The sequence below is a fragment of the Chiloscyllium plagiosum genome, chromosome 9, assembly GCF_004010195.1.
Source record: "Chiloscyllium plagiosum isolate BGI_BamShark_2017 chromosome 9, ASM401019v2, whole genome shotgun sequence".
Classification (NCBI taxonomy): domain Eukaryota; kingdom Metazoa; phylum Chordata; class Chondrichthyes; order Orectolobiformes; family Hemiscylliidae; genus Chiloscyllium; species Chiloscyllium plagiosum.
The window spans coordinates 1,596,917-1,615,335 of record NC_057718.1 but is presented as its reverse complement, the minus strand read 5'-3'; the positions used below and the strand labels follow the sequence as shown (position 1 = coordinate 1,615,335).

The 18,419-nt window shown below is 41.9% G+C and overlaps 1 protein-coding gene across 1 annotated transcript in view; it reads right to left on the bottom strand.

Moving 5' to 3' along the window:
- The window catches only part of LOC122553148 (adenylate cyclase type 8-like), a 137,412-nt gene that overhangs the window by 81,356 nt on the left and 37,637 nt on the right, over positions 1–18,419 (bottom strand). Inside the window, exon 3 of the mRNA XM_043696737.1 lies at positions 8,356–8,480. Coding sequence (XP_043552672.1) covers positions 8,356–8,480 — 125 coding nt within the window. The remainder of the gene's footprint in view (positions 1–8,355; positions 8,481–18,419) is intronic.

Sequence of the window (18,419 nt, the reverse complement as noted above, 5' to 3'; positions counted from 1 at the left end):
ATCCACACACAGACACACACACACACACATGTACACCCACACACACGCGCGCACTCGCACACAGGTACACACATACACACACACGCACACAGGTACACATGTACACACAAACACACAAGTACACAAACAAGTACACACACACGTACATACACACACGTACATACACATACACACACACATACACACATGTACACATACATACCAGTACACACACACACTGGTATGCACACACATGTACACACATGTGCTCACACACATACCCACATACATACGTACACACACACGTGCACACACACGCAAGTCCTCAGATATTTACACACTAGTCCTTGATTCTGTGTGATCCAAATGGCACCAGTCAGTCAATAAATGACCCCATGACTGTTACCTCAAATTCACTAGGTTTTTCATTTTGTTCAGAGGAATAGAAAGGCAACTTATTAATTAAATGGAAATAAACTTCAGATTGGTGCAGAAGGATCTGGGTATCCTCGTGATGAATTGTAGGCAAATGGGTATGCAGGTACAGCAGGTAATGAGGAGTACAAACTAAATGTTGATATGTATTTATTTATTAGGACTTGGGAGTTGGGAGGTCATGTTGCGGCTGTACAGGCCACTGTTGAGATATTGCGTGCAGTTCTGGTCTCCTTCCTCTCAGAAAGATGTGAAACTTGAAAGAGTTCAGAAAAGATTTACAAGAATGTTGCCAGGGTTGGAGGATTTGAGCTATAGAGAGAGGCTGAACAGGTTGGGGCTGTTTTCCCTGGAGCTTTGGGAGCTGAGGGGTGACCTTATAGAGATTTATAAAATCAAGAGGGGCATGGATAGGGTAAATAGACAAAGTTTTTTTCCCTGGGGTGGGGGAAGCCAGAACTAGAGGGCATAAGTTTAGGGTGAGAGGGGAAAGATATAAAAGAGACCTAAGGGACAACTTTTTCACGCAGAGGGTGGTACGTGTATGGAATGAGCTGCCAGAGGAAGTGGTGGAGGCTGGTACAATTGCAACATTTAAAAGGCATTTGGATGGGTAAATGAATAGGAAGAGTTTAGAGGAATATGGGCCGGGTGCTAGATTGGGTTGGGATATCTGGTCGGCATGGACGGGTTGGACCAAAGCGTCTGTTTCTGTGCTGTGCATCTCTATGACTCTGTGACTATACTATTCTCTAAATAGAGCATAAAAGTAGGGAAGTGTTTCTGCAACTGTAAAATGCATTAGTGAGACTGCATCTGGAGTACTGCGCACATTTAATTGAGGAGAATGTAGTTGTAATGGAGGGAGTTCAGAGGAAGTTCACTGGACTGATCCCAGAAATGACAGATTTTTTTGAAGAGAGATATAGCAATTTAGGTTTATGCCCTCTGGAGTTTAGAAGAATGACAGCAGATCTAATGAAGTATACAAGAGTATACGTAGAAAGAATGTTACCTCATGTAGGGCAATCTAGAACAAGAGGTTATATTTTAGGATGAGTTTAGTTTGATTTGGTTGTTAAGCAATTTAAAACAGTGATGAGGAGAAATGATTTTTCTCAAAGGGAGAGGTGCTATCATAGCCTGCAGTGGATACTGGAACATTAGGTAAATTTAAGGAAGAGATAGAGAGATTTTGAATTATTAACGAGTGGAAGGTTATGGAGAATGCGTAGGCAAGTTGATTTGAGGCTGAGATGAGATGAACTATGATTGTACTGAATAGTGGCGCAGACTTGAGGGGCTGAATGGCCTACTCCAGCTCCTAGTTCTTGAGCTCTATGTTCTTATGTAAGAAAAGAAAAACAACATTATTGTGGGATAAGATCATCTGCCCTCTGCCTACCCTCAGCACGGCTACACAGAACACAGAAACCAAGCCTGTCCAAACCATACAAGAAACACCCAGAATGTCTCAGCACTGACCAAACAGGCTGATAAGGGAAACCAGACATGACCATAGTCACTCGCAGACCAGGGAATACACGTCCCAAGACAAACTGGCAATAAGCTTCCTGGACCCAATAAACACAGCTCTCCCAAAGCCTTAAGGGCAGTCTCGTACTCCAGTGATACCAAAGCCACACAAAGCTCAGATCAGACGGAGAGACACCAAAATACCTCACTCATCTTACTGCCAAGAAAAGGGAGGGACCTTCTCACTTCCCCTCGAAGGGAGCTGGAATTTCCTGATCCCATTAAGAACTGTTGTTGCTGCCGGATGTCTCATTGTATCTACATTTAGGATATTCTTCTGATAACTGCATTGTGATTATCACCATGGTAACTGGGTTACTTGACCATAGTATTTTCACTATTTTTAATTAGCATCATTGTACTGTATTCCTATAAAATCTGGTTTCTCAGCTCAGGGAGGAGAATCCTTGACCTACCCGTACACACTGTCAGTTCTGTGTCAGCCTAATCAATTTCTCTTCCAGCGATATCGTTTACAATAAACAGCTTGTCAATTTTACCCAATCTGGCTTGTGTGATCTCTGTTCAATTAGGCTCAATTCTCCAACATTTGTGGACACCTCTCCAGATGTTATCCCAGAGGTGATCCAGATAGTATCCTATATCACCGTTACCACTCATTTTATCTTTTACTCTAGGCATCCTCACCATTCTGTTCCATTCGATCCTTCCCCTTTTGTCAACAATATTAAAATCACCATTTTCCAGCTCCCTTCAGTTCTAAGAAGTGTCATACCAGTCACAAAACATCTACTTTAATTAGGTGCTGGTGTTGGACTGGGATGGACAAGATCTGAAGTCACACGACACCAGGTTCTAGCCCAACAGATTTATTTGAAACTACAAGCTTTCAGAGCGCTGCTCCTTCATCAGATGAAGTAAAGAAAAGCATTCAGACACAGGATATATAGGCAGAGAGATTTAAAAAATCATACAATGGTGTGAGTGGAGTGTTGAATAGTAAGTCTCTGCAGGTGACCAGAATGTTAGAGTGTGAGTAAAGTGTCACTAGTTGAATAGGAATTGAAGAGATTACCTATAATCCAATTAATTGAGGCAGACAGATAATTAGAAAACATTTTTAAAACTGTGATGCTGGAGACAAACTAAGTGACAGGAATAACATGATAGGTATAAAGTCACATTCTGAGGGTCTATTAAAGAAACAAATTCAAACTAATTAGGGTAGAGAGGCCACAACAAGTTATCAAGGTGATGGTGTTAAAACAGGACAGTAATGACAGTACAGAACCGTGTGGTGGGGTTTCATGTAGCGTGATATAAACTCAAGATCAATGTTGAAGCTTTCTGCAGGGGGATGGGTAGAGTCAGGGTTTAGAACAGAGTGGTGCTGGAAAAGCACAGCAGGTCAGGCAGCATCCGAGGAGCAGGAAAATCAAAAGCCCTTCATCAGGAATAGAGGCAGGCAGCCTCCAAGGTGGAGAGATAAATGAGAGGGGGATGGGGTGGGGAGAAAGTAGCATAAGAGTACAATAGATGAATGGAGGTGGGGATGGAGGTGATAGGTCAGAGAGGGGGGTTGGGGGAAGGTAGCAAAGAGTACAATGGGTGATTGGGGGTGGGGATGGAGGTGATAGGTCAGAGGGGAGGGTGGAGAGGATCGGTGGGAAGGGAGATAGGAAGGTAGGACAGGTCATGAGGACAGTGCTGAGCTGGAAGGTTGGAACTGGGGAAAGGTGGGGGGAGGAGAAATGAGGAAACTGGTGAAATGGGTAGAGCCATACAGTCATAGAGCTCTCCAGCATAGAAAATGTCCCTTCAGCCCATTGAGTCTGTGCCTATCCAGGACAACCATCTAAATATTCTAATTGACTTTACTTTTGTTTCTCCACAAATGCTACCAGACCATTTTTATTTCAGACCTACAACGTCATGTATTTTGTTTCCATTTGAGTAGCTTTAATAACTCTTTTACCCATTTAAATACTTGTAGAAACATGGACTATTCACCATCTTTAAAGCTAGCTTTGTCTCACACTCAATTTTCACCCCTTTTTGTCTTATTTTGTTAGTTCTAAAAATGTTTCCTGTTATAATCTTCACCAATTTTATAATGAGAAAACCTTATTCATCGTATCATAATGACTCACCCTGCACTCCCTCAAAGGATTTCACCAGCTTTTCCTTCCCCTTATGTGTTTAATTCTGAGCCTGAAGTTTTTCTGCACTTGCCCTTCAGTGTGGGTATCATTTTTCTCATCCTCCCAATATACATTACCTTGTATTTCTAGGTGTGTTCCCTGGGATGAAATCTTATTTTTGCTTGCTTAGAGACGTCATGATTTCAAATGTTACTAACAGCACCACCAAGTGGCAATGTTTCAGAATGTCGAGTGTAGCAAACTACACCAGAAAAGTAGATTCTATGTACAAGTTAGATAGTTTACTATTTGAGTATGGAATTACCTATTATTGAGTCACATAAAATGGCATTTGTGTGCTTTTGATTCCATGTATTAAGGAGACTTTCAAACCACAGTTAGTGTTGGTTTTAAAAATAACATCATGTATTTAAGACCTTCATTGCTACCCCACCTTATTCCTGTCTGCCCCACACAAAGTACAACGAACAGGCCCTGCAGCCTATTAAGCCTGCATTGAGACATGATGTCTTTCCAAACTAAAATCTTTATGCCCCTACACAGTCTGTATCATCCTATTCCCTGTCTTTCAAGTATCTGTCAACATGTCTCTTAAACATTGATATTGTATCCACCTCCACCTTCTCCTCTTGCATACCAGCTACTTCCCACCCTCTGTAAAAAAGCCTTGCCTCTCTCAGCTCATTTAAACATTCCCCTTTTTACTTAAACTTATGACCCCTTGTAATTGACAGTTCAACCCTGGGGAAAAAAACTCCAACAATCCATTCTATCTGTGTCTCTCATAATTTTGTAAAATTCTATCAGGTTGCCCCCAGCCTCCATTGTTCAAGTGAAAACATACCAAGATTTTTGTTCTATATAATAATCTCTCCTCATATCTAATACCCTCCAAAGCAGACAACATCCTGGTAATCTGATTCTGTACCCTCTCCAAAGCCTCCACATAAGACCATAATACATAGGAGTGGAAGCAAGACCATTCGGCCCATCGAGTCCACTCCACCATTTAATCATAACTGATGGGTGTTTCAATTCCATTTATCCGCACTCTCCCCATAGCCCTTAATTCCTTGCGAGATCAAGAATTTATCAATCTCGACCTTGAAGACACCCAACGTCTCGGCCTCCATGTACACCGTGACAATGAATTTCATAGGCCCACCACTCTCTGGCTGAAGAAATGTCTCCTCATTTCCATTCTGAATTGACCCCCTCTAATTCTAAGGTGATGCCCACAGGTCCTAATCTTCCCACCTAACGGAAACAACTTCCCAGTATCCACCCTTTCTAAGCCATGCATTATCTTGTAAGTTTCTATTTGATCTCCCCTCAACCTTCTAAACTCTAATGAATACAATCCCAGGATCCTCAGCCGACCATCATATGTTAGGCTTTCTGGTGATGTGGGACAAGAACTGTGCACAATATTCCAAATGTGGCCTAACTAAAGTTCTATATAGCTGCACCATGACTTGCTTGTTTTTACACTCTATGCCCTGAATGATGAATGTAATCATGTCATATGCCTTCTTCACCACCTTGTCCACTTGTCGCCACTTCAGAGAATTGTGGATCTTTACAATTAGATCTCTCTGCATGTTGATGCTATTGAAGTTTCTGCCATTTACTATACACTTCCCTCCTGCATTAGATCTCCCAAAATACATCACCTTGCATTTGACTGGATTAAACTCCATCTGCCATTTCTCTACCCAAGTCTCCAGCCAATCTATATGCTTTGGTAATCCTTTTCACTACCGACAGGTCCACCCAAACTTTGTGTAATCCATAAATGTATTAATCAGAACACCTACATTCATCTCCAAATGGTATATATATACTACAGACAACAAGGGTCCCATCACCTATCCCTGTGGGACACAACTGGTCATGGATCTCCAGTCAGAAAAATGCCATCCACCGCTACTCTTTTTCTTCTCTGACCAAGCCAGTTCTGTATCCATCTTACCAGCTCACAAGGCGATCCCAGGTGACTTCACATTTTGTATCAACGTACCATGGGGATATCTTGTCAAAATCCATGTAAACATAACTCCTTGCCCTGCCCTCATCAACCATCTTTGTCACTTCCTCAAAAAACCCAAGCAGGTTTGTGAGACACCACTTCCCCTACACAAAGCCATGCTGCTTGTTGCTAGTAAGTCCATATTTTTCCAAATTTGAATAAAACCTGTCCCTAAGAATCTTCTCCAATAATTTATCTACCATTGACAAAAGGCTCACCAACCTGTAATTTCCCAAACTATCACTAATTGCTTTTCTAAGGGAACAAGGTTGATTATTTTCCAGGCCTCTAAGAGCTCTCTTCTGACTAAAGATGATTCAAAGATTTCACAGAAAGTCCCAGCAGATTTCTTTACTCACCTCCCTCAGTATTCTGGGATAGATCCCATCAGCTCCTAGGAATTTGTCTACCTTAATTCTTTTCAAAACAACCAACACCTTTTTTTACATATCAACATGCCATAGAATATCAACATACCCCTCTTGAGACTCATCATTCACCCATGTCTTTCAACGTTGTGAATACCAATGCAATGTATTCACTAAGGACCTCACCCACATCCTCTTGCTCCAAGCATAAGTTACCTGTTTTGTTAGTAACTGGACCTATCTTTTCCCCTAGTTACTTCTTATACCTGTATAAGAAGCCCTAGGATTTTCCTTAATCCTATTTACCAATGTTATTTCCTGGCCCCTTTCAGCCCTCCTAAATCATGTTTGAGTTCTTTCCTGCTTTCCTTATACTCCTTGAGGGCTCTGTCTGTCTTCACTTTCCTAAACCTTACTTATGCCTCTGTTTCTTTCTGACTAACCTCAAAATTTCTCTTGTTATCAAAGGTTCCCAAATGTTGCCATCTTTATCCTCCATTTCATAGGAACATGCAGGTCCTGAACTTTAATTAATTGGTCTTTAAAAGATTCCCACATACGAGATGTGAATTTACCCTCAAACAGCCACCCCTATCGACATTTCTCAGTTTCTGCCTAAAATTGTCATAGTTAAACTTCTCCCAATATAATACGTTCACCCAAGGATTATTCATGTCCTTGTTCATAAATAACTTAAAATTTATGGGTTTATGGTCACTGTTCCCAAAATGCTCCCCCACTAAAACTTCAATCACCTGGCTGGGTTCATTGCCTATTTGAACTGTTTACATATTTCTTCAAGAAACCCTGCTGGACGCACCTAACAAATCTCCCCCCATCCAAACCCCTGGCTCCAAGGGTGTCCCAGTTAATATATGGGATGTTAAATTCACTCACCACAACCATTATCAATTTCCATCTGCACTTCTCCCCACACATTCTTCTGACAGCTGTCTGCTTCATCTGTGCTATCAGCACACATCTATTCCCAACCATGCTACAAAAGCTAATTTCTACCCCCATCCTAATGCCCTTCCCTCCAAATCCTACTAATACCCTTCAACACCCCAACATCATATGATGCTCACCTGTACTGTCTCTCCTGCCATTACCATTCTGGCACCCTCTGTGCTATGAAGCCCATCTTCCCCACACCCTCTCCTAACCTCAACACAAACTCTAATCTACATCTTTATGCTCTCTGCCCACATCCCTCATCCTAGCAATGCCTGTCTGCCCTCTCTATCTATCATCTACCACCACCTGTCTATTCACACCCCCCCACCCCCCCACCCCCATTACATATTACTGCCACCATCTGTCCTACCAACATGAACACACCTTCCCATTTCACTGTCTTCCTACTAATGGATGTTTGGCCCCATGTATCATTCGGATCCACACTGGAGTAATGCATCAAACACACTTTAGGAAAGATGGAAGGGTCCATGAGAATCCACAGAGAAGATATATCGGAATGGCTCCTGAGATGGGAGATTTCAGCTATTTGGATAGGTTGGAAAAAATAGGCTTGTTCCCCTTTGATAAGCAAGGGGTGAAAGGTCATTGTGGGTATGGGAGAATGTAGAATAATCAGATTCGCCATAATCCTGTTGAATGGTCAAGCTCAAGGGGTTGACAGGCCTACTCCTGCTCCTAATCTGTATGCTCATGGGTGGAGCAAAGGAGATTGAGAGGAGATTTAATATAACTGCGCAAGATTATAACAGGTTCAGATCAGGTAAACAAAGTGAAGCTATTCCCATTCTCTGATGGTACAATTGATGGGACTCCTTCTGTACCTGAATGACTCCTCCCAATGTACATGGTCCAACATTTCATTCAGTGTCCAGCTTGATTTCAGTGCTCACCTATAGGTACTCACCTTACATTCTGATATTGATGAACATAGATTTTGTGGAATGCCCCTTGCTTTTCTTCTGCGTCAGACATATCATTAATGATCTCCAACATCATGAAACGTGGTAACACCGAGAGAACCAGCCTCTCCTGTTCAAAAATGAAACAAGTGCAAATTATCTTTAGGTGAGAATCAGATAGAGATATGGGAACTCACTTTTCCTTTCTTCCAGACACAAAGCAGGATGGCTGAAGTCTCACACAAACTGACACACCTCCAAGATTTGAGCAGACAATGACCAGGAGCTGAACAGCAGAAGATGATGTTTACAACAATTGAAAAAGCAGTCAAGGCTGACAACAAAAGATTTAAAAGAGAGACACCATCCTTTGTTGAGCACATTTAAAAACAAAATAGTTGCCAGGGTGCCAGGAGAGTATGTGTGCTTCCCCAACTTGTTCCATAACATTTTCTCAATCTTCTTTGTCCCTGCCCTCCTCCATCACTCTCAATAGTGCTCCACCTCTTCGTGGGTCTTATCCTGCACTCTCTGTTAGTTCACAATTGCACCCCACAATTCTCTTCTCATCACCCACCCTTCACCTTGACAGCACATTTTGCAGGTCAAGCAGTAAACATTAATGATGTTTTTTTGAAGAGAGGGACTGTCTGTGGTTGAGTGATAAGTTGAGGAGAAAGTGAGGTCTGCAGATGCTGGAGATCAGAGCTGGAAATGTGTTGCTGGAAAAGCGCAGCAGGTCAGGCAGCATCCAGGGAACAGGAGAATCGACGTTTCGGGCATAAGTCCTTCTTCAGGAATCCTGAAGAAGTGCTTATGCCTGAAACGTCGATTCTCCTGTTCCCTGGATGCTGCCTGACCTGCTGCGCTTTTCCAGCAACACATTTCCAGCAGTTGAGTGATAAGTGACAGCTACTAACCTAATCATGTGACTGGGCACCGCAGTCCAGGCCTCTTAGTTGCAGAGTCTGCACTCCGTGCATGGGATACATTCCATTTCCAGAAACCAGTCAAAAGGACCTCCTGATCCTTGACTGGTTTGAAATCAAATAATATTAAATGCGAATAAAATTACACTTTTATAGAAAGCAGTGTGCACCATTAGAACTAGCACTCATATTGCATTTTAGGGTGATAAAAAATTCCAAACATTTCAAAAGAGTTTTGAATTCAAGCCACCCTAGGTCTTTCCTCTCTTTCCTGAAAACCTTGTCTCCAAACATATTTAATACCCAGTCCTACACTTTCTTGAGCCAGGATGTATGCTATTGGGGATCAAAAGCTTATCAAAAATGTAGATGTAAAGAGGATCTTGAAGGAGGACAGAGAGAGTTAGAAGAGAGATACAGTAGGTCAGGAGAACGAGGAAACTCCAGAGCTTGGAGGTCAAGCAGCCTGATTAGCATGAGCACTGATGGTAGAGCCTTGGCGGTGAGCATGTGTAAGTACCTGGAGAGAGGGGAGCAGTGTTCTGAGCGAACTTTGGGCTATTGCAGATCACAGAGCTGGGGTGGGGCAACAGTGATGGATGAATTAAAACAAGATATTTTAGAGGGAGGCAATAATCTTTGTAGTGGAAAGAATATGGAATTAGAAGCTCAAACAAGGTCATATAGGATTAAAAATAATGCATAAAAGTTAATGCATGCAAATGAGTATCGAATTAGAAGTATACAGTAAATGAATGTTTGCTTGAAGAAATGGTGCAGGAGGAAGGCCATCAGATTCTTAGGAGCTTGATATCAGTTCTGAGAGAGAAGGGACCTATGCAGATCTGATTCTTGGTGGGGAAATTTGCTAGTGCTGTTTGAGAGTGTTCAATCAAACTTGAAAGAGATATGATAACCAGAAGAAAATACAAAAGTGAGATATCAAGGGGCAAAGAATTTTTGGAAATTCAGCACGAGATGGTAAGTAATAAAATTAGGATTATATTGAATGTATATAAATGTATGGATTGTGGTAAATTAAGATTGCTGAGTTAGAGACATAGGCTGTCACATGATAGTATGGTGTTCTGATGGTAACAGTGATCTAGCTCAAAGAAGGGCAAGTCATTCACAGGATATGGCCATCACTGGTTAGGCCAGCACTTATTCATACAATCCCTACAGTCCCATCAAGTCCACACTGACCCTCTGAACAGTATTCCAACCCCACCCTGTGCCTGTATTTCCCATTGCTAATCCACCTAGCCTGCACATCCCTGGGCACTATGGATAATTTAGATTGGCCAATCCACCTAACCTACATATCTTTGGACTGTGGGAGGAAACCGGAGCACCTGGAGGAAACCCACGCAGACTAGGGGGGAATGTACAAACTGCAAAAGGCATTCTTCTGAAGGTGGAATCGAACCTGAGCTCTGGTGCCTTGAGGTAGCAGTGCTAACCACTGAGCCACTGTGCTGCCCTTACCAAGATGTCCTTCAGAAAGTGGTGAACTATCTTCTTACATCACTGTAATTCATGTGGTGTAGATGGACCCTAATGCCATTCAAGAGGAAATTCCAGGATTTTATGCAATGACACCAGAGGAATGACAATATATTTCCAAGTCAGGATGGTGAGTGGCTTGGAGTGGAGCTTGCAAGTGATGGTGTTCCCATGTATCTGATGCCCTTGCCCTTCTCGATGGAAGTGGTCATGGGTTTGGAAGGTGTTGCTACCGATGGAACCTTAGTGAATTTCTGTAGATGGTACACACTGCTGCTACTGAGCATCAGTGGTGAAGGGAGTGGATGCTTGTGGATATGGTGCCAATCAAGTGGGGCTGCTTTAATCTGGATAATGTCAAGCTTCTTGAGTGTTGTTGGAGTTGCACCCATCCAGACAAGTGGGGAGTATTCCATTCCACTCCTGACTTGTGCCTTGTAGATGGTGGGCAGGCTTCGAGGTGTCAAGAGGTGAGTTACTAATGGCAGTATTCCTAGTCTCTGACCTACTCTTGTAGCCGCTGTATTTTTATGGCTAGTCTAATTTAATTTCAGTTTCTGGTCAATGTTAAATCCCATGTTGTGGATAGACGGAGATTCAGTGATAGTAACACCATCGAATGTCAAGGATTGGAGAGAAAAGGAAAGAAAGTGGGAAAGTTGGTCGTATTGATTATTGAGAAGGATATGTAATCAAAATGGAGATGACACTGAGAATCTAATAGCTGAGTTTAGAAAATCATCTTGCTAGCATGCTAACAAATCCAAGCTGAGCCAGCTGCAGGTGTTCCAATGAAGCTGAATGTAAACTGGAGAAATACCGCCTCTGGATGTAGGTTTGCTCGCTGAGTTGGAAGGTTCATTTTCAGACGTTTCATCACCATACTAGGAAACATCTTCAGTGAGCCTCCGGACAAAGCACTGCTGATTATTCCTGCTTTCTATTTATATGTTCTATTTATCACTAGTATCCTTACATACAGATAAGGAAGGACACACTTCGACTGGGACAACACATCCATCCTAGGGAAACCCAAACAGAGACACACACAAGAATTCCGAGAAGCATGGCATTTCAACTGGAACTCTATCAACAAACACATTGACTTGGACCCCATTGACAACCCTCTAAGAAAAAGACCAGGAAATGACATCACCAACCCAAAGAAATCCAAACATATAAATAGAAAGCAGGAAACACCAGCAGTGCTTCGTCTAGAGGCTCACTGAAGATGTTACCTAGTTGGTGATGAAACGTCTGAAAATGAACCTTCCAGCTCAGTGGACAAACCTACATCCAGAACTTCAACCTAAGCTACAAATCTTCTCAAAATCCTTTAAATACCACCTTGTCTTCTGCTTAAGCATTTTGCAGATTCTAGGACTCAATATTAAACAATTTCAGAGCATGACCTCTGCCCAACAATTGATTACAGCCCACCTCCCTCACCCCTTCCTCCCCAACCCCCCCCACTTTGGTCAGATCAAATTTGTCGACTTGGCTTTCAGTACAGCTGATCCATTTTATCCTTTTTACGTCGATCATTTACACTATTTTGAATCTCTATTCCTCCTTTACACCATTAGCACTGACTTTCATTTTTACTCTGAGGACCCACCCCATTCTGTTCGATTTGTTTCCACCCCCTGCCCCTGTCAACAGCATCAAAATCACCATTTTCCAGCTTTCTTCAGTCCTGAAGTGTCATGTCAACTCAAAATATTTACTTACAAGTCATATAGTCATAGACATCTCCAGCATAGAAAATGTTCCTATGGCCCATTGAATTTGTACCAATCAAGAACAACCATCCAAACATTCTATCTGACTTTAACTTTGTTTCTCTCTGGATGCTGCCAGACCTGCTGAGTTTCTCCAACATTCTCTGTTTTTACCTCTAAGATTAATCCCCATGCCACACAGTGAGGCCAGAAATAGGAAGACAGTACAGCTAAATACATAGCTAAAGAGGGATTCAGGTATCTGTGGCTCAGTGGTTAACACTGCTGCCTCACAGCACCATGGACCCGGGTTTGATTCCAGCCTCGGGCAACTGTCTGTGTGGAGTTTGCACATTCTCCCTGTGTCTGCGTGGGTTTCCTCCCACAGTCCAAAGATGTGCAGGTTAGGTGAATTGGCTATGCTAAATTGCCCGTAGAGTTAGTGCGTTAGTTAGGGGGAATGGGTCTGGGTGGGTTACTCTTCAGAGGCTTGGTGTGGACTAGTTGGGCCGAAGGGCCTGTTTCCACACTGTAGGGAATCGAATCATCAGGATCTGTTCCAGGTCGGGTGGGACCCACACAAGAAGGACAGATTGCATTTAAACTGGAAGGGCACCAATATCCTTGCATGAAAATTCACTCATGCCACTTGAGACGGATGAAACTAATATGGCAGGGGCATGGGAACCAGAGCAGCAGGTCAGCACGTGAGGAGTAGGTAGAGAGGTTAATAGGATGAAAAAGCAGAGCCCGTTTAATGAACAAGGCAAGGTTATAAATAATGTTTTGAATAAGACAAGAGAGAGAAATAACAAAAAGATGCTGAAGGATAGGATAGAGCGTACAGGTAAAATAAGAGGTCTTTATACAAATGCACAGAGTGTAAGGAACAAATTACACGAACTGCAGACACAAATTCAAATTGAAACTATGCTACTGTATCCATGGCAGAAACAGGGCTACAGGCTGGTCAGGACTGGGAACTAAACATGTCAGGTGATAAGGATCAAAGGAGGGATAGAGAAACCAGCAGATGGGGTGGAGTGGTATTGCTGATTAGAAACAAGACTATTTCTATGGTGAGGGAGGATGTAATGAGGGGAGTAGGCCAAGTGAGGACCTTATATGTGGAACTGGGGAACCATAAAGGAACTAAAACCACAATACATGTCATAGATAAACCACCTGATTGCAGCTCAGAAGTGCTTCATTAAATTTATAAAAGCTGAAATTAGGCAACAATGTAGCAAAAGCAAAATAGGTGAATTTTAATCTTAACATTGACTGGAATAGACTAACAAGTGCCTGCCAGCAGGTTGTGAATTTCTGGAGTATGTCCGAGATAGTTTCCTCCAGTAATAGGATGTGACAAGGGGACAAGGAATATTGGACCTAGTAATGAGCAATGAGCCTGATGTAATTAGTGACCTAGTTGTTCATAAGCATTTGTCAAATAGTGATCATAACATGATCAAATTTATAAGAGATAAGCAAAGATTGGATATTAGAATTTTAAGTTTAAGTCAGGTAGACTTTAATGGAATGAGGCAGAGATTATCCATAGTAAATGGGGAATCTCTGCTATAAGGTAAAGCAATCGAGGAACAATGGAAGGTGATCAAAGGAACATTGAATGCTATTTAGAAGCAAATCATATCCATGTGAAGGAAAAGCTCCACCTAATCAAAAAAATAGCAATGGACATCTAAGTGGTACAGGACAGCATAAACTTAAATAACAGGGGTATATAAAATGCAAAGAACAGTACACACAATGGGACAATATGGCTATATAAAAGAAATGTGGCTGGCTAAGAGTACGATTGGTCCACTGAGGGCTGAGACTGGGGATACTATCAATGACCACAGGGAAATGACAAATACGCTGAACGATTACTTTGCTGCAGCATTCACAGAAGTAAAGGAGGACAGTTTTCCCAAAGTCCCAAAGAAATTAACAGAGGATCATGGATAGAGTCTGAATAAAATTAGCTAAAGTAAATCATTAGTAATGGGGAAATTAATGGAACTAAAGAGTGAAAAATCCCTAGAATTGACTGTTTCCATCCACTGGTGTTAAAGGAGGTGGGAGAGGACACTGTTGATGCCCTTAGCATAATCTTTCATAGCTCCCTACATTTGGGAGTTGTACCTCTGGACTGGAAATTTCCTCATGACACTTTGCTCTTTAAGGAGGGTGACAGAGGGAAACCAAGGAATTATATGCCAATTAGCTTAACATCTGTGATGGAGAAATTATTGTGGTCTACAATCAAGGATAGGGTAACTGATCACCTCAAAAAATTCCGTTAATGAAGGGAGGGTCAGCATGGATTCATGAAGGGTAAGTCATGCTTGACAGGGACGGCACGGTGGCACAGTGGTTAGCACTGCTGCCTCACAGTGCCAGAGACACGGGTTCAATTCCTGCCTCAGGCGACTGACTGTGTGGAGTTTGCACGTTCTCCCCGTGTCTGCGTGGGTTTCCTCCGGTTACTCCGGTTTCCTCCCACAGTCCAAAGATGTGCAGGTCAGGTGAATTGGCCATGCTAAATTGCCCGTAGTGTTAGGTAAGGGGTAACTGTAGGGGTATGGGTGGTTTGCGCTTCGGCGGGTCGGTGTGGACTTGTTGGGCCGAAGGGCCTGTTTCCACACTGTAATCTAATCTAATCTAATCTAATCTAATCTAAAACTCATCGAGGTTTTTGAAGAATTGACAAAGGTGGTGGACAGAAGTAAGTCGATGGATGTTGTTTATATGAACTTGCAGCAACATTTTGATAAATTCCCACCCAAGAGAATGTTAGCTAAGGTGGAAGCCCATAGAAATGAGGGCAAATTACTGATATGGGTAGGAAACAGAGAATTTGATTAATGGGTAAGTACTAAATTGACAGGATATGAAAGTAGGGATCTGTTTTGGGGCCTTAATTGCTCACAATACCCATTAACAAAACAAAATTGGCCAGCATTGCGGACAGTGTTGGTGACAGCATAAAATTACAGCAGGATATCGATAGATTAAATGAATAGGCAAAGCTGTGGCAGATGGATTTTCTTATAAATAAGTGCAAGGCTATCCATTTCAGACCAAAAAATTGATAGAAATGGGTAGTATTTATATGGCATAAAGTTAAATACAGCGGATTTCCAACAAGATTAGGGGGTCTCTTTAAAATGCCAAGGACAGATGCAGAAATTAGAAGGCTAATGGAATGCTGGTCTTCATATCTAAAGAGCTGGAGTACAGGGATGTAGACAAAATGCTGCAGTTACACAAAACCGAAGTTAGGCTCCACTAAGAGTACTATGAACAGATCTAGGCACCATATCTGAGGAGGGAGTTCAACACAGGTTTACAAGGGTTATACCTGGACTTCAGGGGTTATATTATGTGGAGAGATTGAACAAATTAGGCCTTTCTTCTCTGAAGATGGAAAAGGTTAAGGAATGATCTAATCAAGGTGTTCGGGATATTAATGGGGAAACTCAGGGTAGATAAAGATAAACTATTTCCCCAGGTTGAAGATTTTAGAACTGTGGACATAGTCTAAGGTTTAGAGCCAGGCCATTCAGGAGAGATATTCGGATGCACTTCTAAATGCAAATAGTCATGGACATTTGGCACTTTCTTCCTCAAAGAGTGGTCAATGTTAATGCAATTGTCAAACTTAAATTTGAGATAGACAACTGTTTATTAAACAAGGGCATCAAGGGATAAGGACACGAGTCAGGCACCTTGAGAGTTAAACCACAGATCAGCTATGATCTTATTGAATGGTGAAGCAGGTTTCAGGGGCTGAATGGCCTACTGCTGTTTCTATGTTTCCATTTGAGTAGCTTTAATAACTCTTTTTCCCATTTAAATACTTGTAGGAACATGGACTATTTACCATCTTTAAAGCTAGCTTTCTCTCATACTCATCTTTTGTCCCTTTTTGTCTTATTTTGCTAGTTCTAAAATTGTTTCTTTTTTTAATCTACCACTAACCTTCACCAATTTTATAATGAGAAAACCTTATTCATCGTATCATAATGACTCACTCTGCACTCCCTCAAAGGATTTCACCAGTTTTTCCTTCCCCTTATGTGTTTAATTCTGAGCCTGAAGTTTTTCTGCACTTGCCCTTCAGTGTGGGTATCATTTTTCTCATCCTCCCAATATACATCACCTTGTATTTCTAGGTGTGTTCCCTGGGATGAAATCTTGTATTTGCTTGCTTAGAGACATCATGATTTCAAATGTTACCAAGTCAAAAATCACATAGCACCAGATTATAGTCCAACAGGTTTGTTGGTCTATAACCTGGTGTTGTGTGATTTTTGACTTTGTACCCCCCAGTCCAACACCGGCATCTCCAAATCAAATGTTACTTACAGCACCACCAAGTGGCAATGTTTCAGAATGTCGAGTGTAGCAGACGACAAATTCCAGAAAAGTAGATTCTATGTACAAGTTAGATAGTTTACTATTTGAGTATGGAATTACCTATTATTGAGTCACATAAAATGGCATTTGTGTGCTTTTGATTCCATGTATTAAGGAGACTTTCAAACCACAGTTAGTGTTGGCTTTAATGGTATACAGAATGGTTTTCTTTACCAATAGATTGAGGAACCAATGAGAAAAACAGGCCACCTTTGACTGGATGTTGTGTAATGAGTAAGGAATGAGTGACAATCTAGTTGATGAGGCCCCTTTCGGGGTCAGGCCGCTCAGCCTATCAATACACACCGACTCTCTGAAGAGCATCTTATCCAGACCCGCCCTAGAACCCTGCATTTCCCTGGGCTAATCCACCTGGTCTGCACATCCCTGGACACTATGGCAATGTCCCATGGCCAATCCACCTAACCTGCACATCTTTAGGTTGTGGGAGGAAACCACAGAACCTGGAGAAAACTTATGCAGAAACAGGGAGAATGTGCAAGTTGCACACAGACAGTCAACTGAGGTTGGAATCAAACCTGGGTCCCTCATGCTGTGAAGCAGCAGTGTGAGACACTGAGCCTCTGTGCCACCCCTTTCATTCGTAACTAGTATGAAAAGTGACTTAGCTGAATCCCAGACTAGGATCCTCAGTCTAAATAGAGTACATTACAATGATCTGAGGTGCAAGTTGGTTATGACAAATTCAGGGGGTGGGTGTTACTAAAAAGGATGATGGTGGTAAGGTAATGGCAAACATTCAAAGAGTGCATGGTTGAACTACAATAATTGTGTGTTCCTGTCGGGTAAATAAAAACAAAACAGGAAAGGTGGCCAAAGCAAGACCTACAGGGAAACTGGAGTTAGTACTGGAAGGAAATGAAAGTATTGCAGCCAAATTTGTAGAAAACACAAAAATAGATGGGAAGGTAAACTGTGAGAGGAATACAAAGAGTTTACAGAGAGATATTAATCAGTTACATCAGTGGGCAAAAAATTGTCAATGGCGTATAATGTGGGAAAATGCAAAGCTGCTCAATTTAGGTGGGAGAGCAAAAGATCAGAATATTATTCAAATGGAGAAAAACTGCAGGAAACAGCAACACAGAGGGGCTTGGGCGTATTTATGTATGAAACACAGAAAGCGAGCACACATGGATAACAAGTTATCAGGAAGGCTAATGGAAAGTTGGTACTTATTTCAAGACAGTTTGAGTATAAAAGTAGGGAATGCTTATTGCAACTGGTGAGACCACATCTGGAGCACCAAGAGCATTTTTGGTTCCATTATTTAAGGAAAGATATCATCTTATTGGAGGTAGTTCACAGAAGGTTCACTAGGATGATCCCTGGTATGGAGGGATTGTCTTATGAAAAATGCTAAAGAGTTTTGAGAAGATTTATACCTCAGGTTGAGATTCTGGATGTAGGCTTGCTCACTGAGCTGGAAGGTTCATTTCCAGACGTTTCATCACCATGCTAGGT